General features: G+C 31.7%; 2 protein-coding genes across 2 annotated transcripts; both read left to right on the forward strand.

Annotated features, from left to right (window-relative positions):
• Positions 1-3438: 3438 nt before the first annotated feature.
• Positions 3439-5831, forward strand: LOC116131445 (CUE domain-containing protein 5-like). Its single transcript, XM_031417099.1, has 2 exons — positions 3439-4072; positions 5163-5831. The coding sequence occupies exons 1-2, from the start codon at positions 3818-3820 to the stop codon at positions 5526-5528; spliced, it is 621 nt and encodes a 206-aa protein (XP_031272959.1). The 5' UTR covers positions 3439-3817; the 3' UTR covers positions 5529-5831.
• Positions 5832-7526: 1695 nt separating this feature from the next.
• On the forward strand, positions 7527-10299 carry LOC116131403 (WAT1-related protein At1g68170-like). Its single transcript, XM_031417049.1, has 7 exons — positions 7527-7723; positions 8392-8454; positions 8554-8670; positions 8766-9018; positions 9532-9690; positions 9789-9940; positions 10035-10299. The coding sequence occupies exons 1-7, from the start codon at positions 7527-7529 to the stop codon at positions 10297-10299; spliced, it is 1206 nt and encodes a 401-aa protein (XP_031272909.1).
• The last annotated feature ends 224 nt before the right edge of the window (positions 10300-10523 follow it).

The following is a 10523-nucleotide window of genomic DNA, read 5'->3' on the forward strand; positions in this document are numbered from 1 at the left end:
AGGTAGCTTTTGAGGTAGACACTATTTCTGTACCTCAAACCTTGATGAGATAAAAGATTATGACACAGATCGAATTGCATGATAACCATACTGAAGACAAGGTAAGCCTAAATCACTGATTCTTTACTTACCGAATAATCATGATGTCTTGCTAGAGGCCAATCTTGATTAGTGTACCAAAACAATAATTGCTTGATGCTTAATTAGTTAGTGGGACACTATCGGCAAAGTGGTAAGCCTTCGAGTCACACATATATAAGGTAGTTAAGTGAGAAACAAAAAATAGAAGGACAATCTTGTCCTTAGGTCAAAAAGGGTATTTCGGTAATTTGGGAGTCTAGGGGCATTTTCATCATTGTAGGCAAAAAGAGCACTTTGGTAATTTTGCTAAGGGACTGAAGCTATTATCCAATTTATTGGGAGAATTTTTAGTAAAATTGGAATCATATTAATTTTAACTAATTTGGAGAATATATATTTAATTTAATTAAATATTTATTAAAACCCATATATTAAATATGATAAATATATATGGATTAAATAAATAGTAATATTTATTTAATTAAAATATGTATTTATATAGGAATTAAATAAATATGAATATTTATTTAATTAAAATTCATATTTAGGAGAATATCTTTAAGAGATATTATATTCCTTATATCACATATTACAATCCAATTCAAATAAGGATTGTAATCCAACCCAAATAGGAATTAAAAATTTAAAATCTTTATTGAACTCTTATTTGAGATTGTCTATATAAATGGGCATTAGGTTTAACTTAAGAGAGATAATATTCATAAAGTTATTTTTGCAAAATTAAGAGCAAAATAGCTTTCCCAAAACCCTGGCCACCAACCCTAGGGAGAGAAATTATCTCTCTAATCCGCCACCTCTCTTATGCCCTCCGATTGATCTAGCAGTCAATAATAGGGTGATCCCAAGCCCACCTTCGTGTCGATATCGACGGACTCAATCACCTTGTATGGGTTAAATTGAGTCGAAATCGTGATCTTTGGTAACAGGACCATGCCATGGCAAGAAAATTTTTGTTGTTATTTCATGCTTGCCACGACATGGTTCCTACAATTTTAATAGCCTACGATTCAAAAGATGTGGATCCGAAATTCAAACTTAAAACTCTCATTAGTGATACCTAATTGTTGCATGCAAAAATTGATAAAAAGTTTATACATATAATTCTTTTTTCTTGCAAAAATTTAAAATTTTGCTGACTCTCGTGTACAAGAATTAATATTCGATTGTATATTATATGATGGAAATGTAATATCTCAACCAAATGTCAAGATATTGATCTGGGATTTGTTTCTTACTTACCTCTCAGAGTGTGTTCATTTCTATTCAAATCTATGAGACTTTATTATTAGAAACAAATCAATAGTATCATTGATTCCCATTATTATTGAGATGGAAAAGAAACAAATCCGAAGACAATATGTTGACAGTGGCTGGGCATTATAAATAAAATCCAAACTTGAAATGTAATACTCTAGATTTTGTTTTTATTTTTTTTATAGCATACAAAAGTCGATAGGAGTTCTTGAAATTTTATTATTTTTTATGGTTAAAAAATAATTCTGTAAATATTTGTATGGACAAGTAAAACAAATAACTCTTGAATTCTTATGAGAGTTCAAGTTCCAATTTGACCCAAAAATTAGAAAAATAGAACGTATTGCAAGAATTAAAACTCGTGTATCTCAATAAAATCGTTGGAATTTGCAACTCGAAACCCAAAAATTCAATTAAAAAAAAAAAAAGAATATTAATTTTTAGTTTGAATGGATATGCTTAAGAGTGGAGAGCACAAATGAAGAAAAGAATGTAATGGAGAACACGACATAAATAAAAGGACAGCACTAACTTTAATTAGCCACTTTACAACTATAAATTAATCAAATATTATATTATATCAGGCAACTATTTTCGTCTAAGATTCTCCATTAATTTCTTGCTTCAAATCTATGTGGAAATTTGAGCTTTCAAAATATTATTACCAAATTTATTCTGTCTTATAACATGTGAGTAGCATTCTTGATACCAAAAACACTTAAAAGAAGGCCGACTTTATTAGCTTCTATTTCCATGTTTTATTCTTAAAATCTAGACTTTTCTTTCATTTATTTTAATACTGAGTTTTATGACAATAATGTCTCCATGATCATTTTTTTTTTTTTTTTTTGGGTCAAGGTATATTTGATTGCCTTAAAGGTTTAATTACACGTCGGAATTACTCGTCACACATAAATTAATTATAATTAACTAATGTCTAATGGTTTATTAATAGTATTCCAAATTTCCAATACATAATAGAGTTCAGAAACCATACCCCATTTTATCAGTTAATTCAGATGATAAAATTCAAGTGTACATATAATTAATTTAATAAATTAATTGAGGAGCAAATCATGTTATTGCAATTGAATTGATGTTGGGCAAAATTGAGTTTCTTCTAAAATTATTTACTAAATTAAGCATATGCCGATTTCCCATTTATGGGAAAAGTTCTGCAGCTCTAGCCGGCATTTAAATAAATAAGTAATAATAATAATAGTAAAAAAAAAAAAAAAACTTTAAAACTTTCTTTAATAGGAGATTAATAATAATAATAGGCTGGCACCGACCCGACGACACCATTGAAGGCCTTGAGTCTCTCGCAGTTCCCCTTTCTTTAATAGGAGATTAATTATAAAACTTTTTGTTTTAGGAAATACAGTTTAAATGGAATGTAATATATTTAAATTAGTGGAACCATTAATTAGAATCAAATTTTGGGATTTGCTACCTTATTAGAGGCTCTCGCAGCTCCCCTTTCTTTAATTGTTAATTTTTTTTATTTTTGGAAATAAAATTCCCTAATAATACACTAAAATTTTGAATTACCATATAAATGATTAAGATTAATAGAATTGATTGGCTAAAATATACTGTGTCAATAATACCAATAATAATAAGGGTCTTGCTGATGTATTTTAAAACTTCAGGGGGGATAAAATAACCCTAAAATATAAAACAATTCAAAAAAGTATATTCTTTTAGGAAAATAAAAGTTTTATCATTTTATATTTACATTAACTTTTTTAAAATAAATCTTTTAAATTCATAAATTCATAAATAATATTAAATATAACATGGACAAACAAACCATTCCAAAACACCTCATTCAAAACCTCATCGTCGACACTTCATTCGACATCTCGCAAAATCTTGACTACTCATATACTTTATCATTCATATTTCTACGATTATCGATTTGACACCTCTAAGGAATGTGGTTTACTAATATAGAAAATGTGGGTTCCATTTAGGATTGGCCAACTCACACATACCCATTGCCATGCTGTAAAAAAAAAATATATATATATAAAAAAAAAAAAATGAACAGACAAAACTAAACCGTAAACTAAACATTAACAACCTGCACCATTCAAATCCTCCGAATTTTCAGTCCAAAATAATAATAATAATGACAGTATTTTATTAAAACACTTTGGTTTTTAATTTAATCCATAATCCAATCTGTTCCTGTTGTCACTCTTTTTGTCTATCTGTCTCTTATTCTCTCCGTAGATTTTCATCTTAACAAAGAACGAATGTCGGAAACAACAACCCTTTAACTCTTTATTTCCTATAAATCTCCTATATCTTTTCTCTTTCTTTCATCTTTCTCTTCACAATAATAAACAAGAACAACGTCTTTGTTTTTTTTTTTTTTTTTGTGTTTTTAATTTCTTTATTTTTCGGGAGAGAAAGAGAGAAAAAAAAAAAAAATTAAGAATTTTGTATAATAATTATGGGGGGTTGTGCAACTAAGCCAAAGGTGTTGAAGGGTGATCAGGATAGGGAGGTGCCGGCACCGGTGCCGGAGCCCGCTAAGGAGGAGGCTGCAGCAGCACCTGTCACGGTGGCTGCAGAAGCCAAAGAGGTGGTGGTTGTTGACAATAAAGATGGTGATGGTGATGAAATTACTAAGGTCAAGGAGATTGTTGAAGATGGCAAGGGTGATGATCAAGAAACCAAACCTCGATCTCTCAGTAACTTGTTCAAGGTGGTAACATAAATAAATTGTTTTTCATTTTTTTTGTTTTCATGATTTTGAAAACAAAATTTTGATTACTTTCTTTTGGTTTTGTTAGATCTAATTTTGCTTTAATGCATATTTATGTTTGATCTATAGTTTCATAATTTGAGAAGATACCCAGATCATTGTTGATAAATTTCTTTTAATTAGGACAATCATTTCATTGATTCATTATATTTTGTTTCAAAAAAAAAAAAAAAAAAAAAGGTATAGAAATCATAAAATTTTCAGTCAAAATTTAATTTTTTTTCAATATAATTTTACACAAATCTTTTAGCTTTATTGAACCTGGGCCATGTCTTTTTCTGCCAGTATGGTATTTTGTCGTCATGTTTGTTTGCTAAAAAGATTCTTTGAATTATTCACCTCACTCAAAGGTTACTTTCTCTCTCCCTCTTTGTTTTTGATTTGATGTGCACCACTCAAAGTATACAGGGTTTAGAATCTTTGTTTGCAAATATTATTAATTAGTTCTCTCTCTCTTGAATCATTGTATCTTCCGTAGATGACAAACAAAGAGGTCTGAGTTCAAGACCCACAAATTGTTTTGTTTCTGCTTCTTGTTTGTTTTCGTTTCTCAAAGAGTCATTTTTATGGCTATTTCTGTTAACTTGTGAGAGCTTGACATTAGTATTGTCTGGCTTTTAGAGCTTCTTGTGTCTTCCTGTCTCCCATGTGAGAGAGAGAAACGATTTTCATTATTATATCAAAAAAAGAAAAATAAAAATCTTCTTTATGAAAGATATATATATAAAATCAACCAATAAAAATATGTGACATCAGAACACGTGAATTGCGCGTGCTCTCATATTAATGATGGTCTAGGTGAATATACCAAACATCCACAAAAGATTATTGGTACTAGTTTTTGGGTTCTTATCTGTATTTTATTTCATTATTGGTTTGCTGATGTAACAGAATAGGATAAGTATTAGATACGTTCTGACAGTAACTCGAATTAGAATTACTAATTAAGGGGGTGAAAACTGTACTACATTTTACATGAAATTGGGGCCATAGTTTTGGATTTTGGTTTTCTGATTTTCTTTCTTTGCAGACTGAAGAAGGGCAGGAGGTAAAACCGGTTGATGTTAATGCTACTTCAGAGGCAGCGAAAGAAGATTCAAAAGAGACCGAAAAGGCTAAAGAGGAATCCGAAACAAAGCAACCTGAAGTTGAAAAATCTGAGATTTCTGTTGAGCATACACCTACTGCAGAATTTGTTGATGCTCCTGAGAAGCCAGATTCTGAGAAAACACCCGGAGTTGCTGCGACCGAAACCAAGGAATCATCGGAGAAGAAAATTGTGGAAACAGAATTATCTGAGACCAAGATTAAACCCGAAGATGAGGCGAAATCGTCTGAGATTAAACCTGGAGATGAAAAGCCATCTGATGAGAAGAAAACAGAAGAAACTAAGTGAAGTTGTGGAAATATTTAGTGTCAAAGTGTTATAGAGGGATCATAATGTGGACACTAAACAAAAAACCATCATTTGTTATTCATTCTGCAGGGAAACTAAGGCTGCAGGCAAGGCGGTTGCAGAAGCCAAGTAGTTCACTGGTTTAATTTTTATATTTTGGGTTATTTTTGTGGGTGAACTTGTTTTTAATATTTTTGTTAAAAATCTCAAATTTGTTTTAAACTGAAGTTCATTTCAATCCTCGTGAGACATAATATATGGGATTGTAAGAATTATATATAGATCACAGACTGTTTTTATGTACCATTTTTTGTGTTGATTTCTAGTAAATTATCACTGACAAGCACAGATCGTATGAAATTTTATAGCTCTTTCGCGTATTGGATTAATATAATGGTAAGAAATTGCTTCACATCAAAAGTCATACAATCTAAAAATGGAAGGAAAAGAAAAGAAGAAATTTCCATTATGATGTAGGAAAAAATATAGAATTTTCCTTAATAGAGTGTATTGTTTTGATCCATATTTCATCTTTTTGATTTGCTTGTATTTATTTTTTTATATGTTTGCCTTAATTTTGGCAAGGTATTTCTTATATATTTAGTTCTTGTTAATGGGACAAGATCTTTTAACTTAAATTAAAATACAAATTTTCAGCCGTGGATTCAATACAATCCAATGGATGTGAGAAAGAGTTTAAAGGTAATTATTTTGTTTACCACCTCAACAATTCCTACAACATTGAATTGTATTAAATTCATGCCTGAAAAGATCCTTTAACCTACGAAGATAAAATTATCAATAATATTCCTCGAAATTATATTTTTCCATGGATTACAATATTAGTTTCTTAAATTTTAAGGGAAAAAAGGTTTTTGTACGAAACCTCAGGGGTGGCAAAGGCAAACGATTAATTCTGTACACTAATTTGAAAGGTTGATCTGCCTTGCTTTATCCAAACCGTTACTTCATAAATTGATCCCTACTTACATTTGTCTCCTAATTGCCCATCCATTTTGGACCCATGATACTATGAAAATCAACCACCTTATTGATACTTTCCCCTTGTCCCCATTTACAAAAAAAGCATCAATTTCTAGAGTCCTCTGTATTTACTATTATGATCTTGCACTATCCATTATTGTGGTTCAATGGTATAACAACATATGTGTCCTAGTTTCAAATCACAAATGTCCTAAACTTCAATTTCCCATGTGTCATGTATCAGTCAAAGCTTCACAAATTTCTTAGTCAGGTCAGTCGGTGATCAGCTTAATTAGAAAATAAAATTAAGCAAAACAAACAAGCTTAATTATATTATTATTTACATTACTAATTATAATCTCTCCTTTCATAAATCTGGTCCACAGGGCAGTACTAGATTATTCAGAATCCTCTTCATTAATTATAAGATACCATATTACTATCCTGATTCTTTCTAGACGTCTTTTTTTGTAAAATTCATATGGGTTTGTAAAAATAAAAATAAAAATCGTTTGAATAAAATTAATGAGACTTAAAACACATAAGAAATAGGTTGAAATCGTATCACATTTTTCAAAATAAATAATCGACTTTTCATTAATGTGTATTAATGCTTGTACATGATTAATATGCAAAACTCTTCAAATTCCAAATTCTTGAATTTCATCATGATTTATATCTTCGAAGTTCATAGATTTTTTTATTCATAAACTTCATTATTTATTAAACTAATAACTGTAGAGTTTATTTGAGTAAATTTTATCCTTAAACAAATCCTTAATATATGTATAAATTCTTACGTATACATTGGTAATGATGACGTGTGCAAGAGAAATTAATTATATACTTGATTATATATATGACAGTAAATCAGACTATATGTTGGAATTCGGATATGCATAATCTTTCGCCAGATTAATTCTATTTCTGAAATCTTCTTTAAAAGCTCAAGATTTGACTCAAAATAACTCAGACGTAATTTTGCCTTCTCTTCCAAGAAGAAAACTGACCAACATGGCAAACAAATTTGTTAACTTTGTTGGTAAGGTGAAGCCCGTGATAATAATGGTGATAGTTCAATTCATAGTTGCAATGGTAAATATTTTCTACAAGCTGGCTGTGAATGATGGGATGAGCGTAAGAATACTGATAGCTTACAGATTTATATTTGCCACAGCTTGTGTGGTTCCATTTGCCTTGATCTTTGAAAGGTAATACATTATATATAAATTTTGTTTGAGGATGCAACATATGTTAATTTAATTTAATTAACTAATAGAAATTTTTTCCTATATATTATCATATGTATCTCCCGAAAATGGAGAAAATTTTCATGCTTTAGGATTTGTCCTAATTTATCTACTTTTTTTTTTTAATTCCAGCTTGGCTGAGAAGAGGAGTTTAACATCTTGAAAATACTCTAGGAAGGGTTTCATGCATGCCTGTTAATGGAAAATTCAGAGTATACTTAGATTATAGAATAACAAATTTCTGTATAGGTTATCCAAAAGTTTTAGTGAAAATTTCTAAATTATGTGCAAGAACTTTTTTTTTTTATGTTGAAGAATCTAAAAATCCCTTACACTTGCTTCGCAAGTTGCAAACCCTAGCTCAAAGCTAGAGCCCCCACCGAACCCTGTAATCTTTGTGGGAAGTGGGAAACAGTGATCTTTTGGCTATGCAGGTGCCCATGGGGGGCTACCTGACAATCCAACTAAGCCTTCGTGGGTTATGTACAAGAACCTTAACTATAACCAGATTACATGAACATACGAAACATTAAAACGATATGAGTTTAATAAGTTTAATTTATCGAAGAACAATGTAGAGATTTAATGGCTAATATTTCATCCATGTTCTCCGATCTTTGTGTTTACAGGACAAACAGACCGAAGTTGACATGGACGATTGTGTTTCAGGGGACTTTATGTGGGCTATTTGGGTGAGAAATGATTGATTATATTCATGAAACTGAGAAAAGATTTGCTGATGCTTTGAAGAATTAATTTTTTTAATATTAAATATGCAAATTGTATTGCAGGTGTTCTCTCTCTCAGAATTTAATGATCGAAAGCATTACCTTAACATCTGCAACATTTGCTACTGCCATGGTTAACCTCATTCCTGCTCTCACATTCATATTGACTGTCTTGTTCAGGTTATTCTTTTAAACCTCTCTCGAAACATATTTAATCTTTTAACTCATATTCTTGATTTCTTGTAATTCTTATGATTTTCGTTATTCTTTTTCAGGTTGGAGAGTTTAGAAATCAGAAAAATGTCTGGAATTGCCAAGGTGGTGGGAACTCTAGTGAGCTTATCTGGAGGGATGGTTCTCATTTTTTACAAAGGAAGTGAAATTAAAATATGGTCAACCCACATCAAAATCATTCAAAACAATACACATCACATACAACCTTCACATAATAGCGTCAATAATCAAATTCTCGGCTCATTATTGGCCGTAGCTGGTTGTTTATCCATTGCAGTTTGGTACATAATTCAGGTAAATTTCGTATATTTATTTTTTCTATTTTATTGTTGATGATGGACATACAGATGATGTATGTCGGTTCCCTCAGTTCCTGTGTAACAATCACAAGTGGGTAGAAATCAAACCCTATAATCGGTTTGTAAGGAGAGGGTGACCGTCTTTCCAGCTGGGAGGACTTTATCCCTCTAGGTCGCCCCATCTTTCCATCCGGTTAGCGGTTACCCCAGGTTGCCTACCTGCCCATCTTCCCTGATGGGAGGACTTTATACCTCTAGATTGCCCCATCTGCCCATCCGCAATGAGGGTAAACCCAGCTTGCCTACCTAACAACAACGAGGGACTCCCAGCGTAGTACCTGCTCTAGTACCCATTGTAATAGTCACAAATGGGTAGAAATCACCCTTAAAACCAACTTGCAAAGGAAGGGTGCCCACGTTGTTATTGACCTATATGTTAAACCCATTTTTTTGCGATGTGAAATCAATTAGGATTGTTACATCCCGACAATATTTGTGTGTGTTGCAGACCAAGATGGTTGCAAGATACCCTTGCAAATACTCTGGCACTGCATTGACGTGCTTCACAGCATCAATTCAGGCAACAATCTATGCCCTTTTCACTGAGAGAGATTTCAGCAAATGGAAACTCGGTTGGAACATCAGGCTTGTTGCTGCTGTCTACACGGTAAATTGATCCAAATGAAGATTCAATTAATTGGCTTGTCTGATATGATTAATTCTGGTATTGATATATAAATTCTATCAATTTTTTTGTGTCTCAAGGGAGCTGTGGCTACTGGATTAATGTTCGCAGTAATGGCCTGGTGTTTACGAATAAAAGGACCATTGTTTGTTTCAAGTTTCAACCCACTTGCACTTGTGTTTGTGGCTCTGGTTGGCTCTTTGATCCTGGACGAGAAACTGCAAATGGGAAGGTTAATTTAATAATAAACTTCTTTATATTATTTGCAAAATATTGAAGGGTCTACATGTAAAATATGTAATTGGATGTTCTTCTTCTGATGACAGCGTTATAGGATCGGTGTTCATAATAATAGGCTTGTATGCCGCGATGTGGGGAAAAAGCAAAGAGACGAAGAAGACGACCCAACAAGCAGCAGATTTATCGTCAAAAAGCTCCAGGTCGAAGGTGTCGGAAAGTCTGGAGATTGTTATTATAAATCAGCCTGGAGATGATGATCAAGTCACTAGTTCTAGTTCTAGTGCAATTTTTCCATTGGATCATGAACCATGGGTTGATGAATACTCTACATCTAGTTTGAGGCGTCCATAGTTTAAGAGAATTACAATGATAACTTATACATAGTGTAAATTTAGTTGATGCATAAAGTTAATAAGAAAACTATGTAGTTATTATTGGACTAATAGGATGGTATGAGAATTTAACATGGTATTAGAAAAAAAGGTATAAAGTTCAAAATCTTACATCCAGTAAAGTTCGAATCTCAGCATTCAATTGGATAAAGAAAAATGAAATAAATCCAAGTTTTATTTGAG

This window comes from Pistacia vera, unplaced genomic scaffold (assembly GCF_008641045.1).
Source record: "Pistacia vera cultivar Batoury unplaced genomic scaffold, PisVer_v2 Contig233, whole genome shotgun sequence".
Classification (NCBI taxonomy): domain Eukaryota; kingdom Viridiplantae; phylum Streptophyta; class Magnoliopsida; order Sapindales; family Anacardiaceae; genus Pistacia; species Pistacia vera.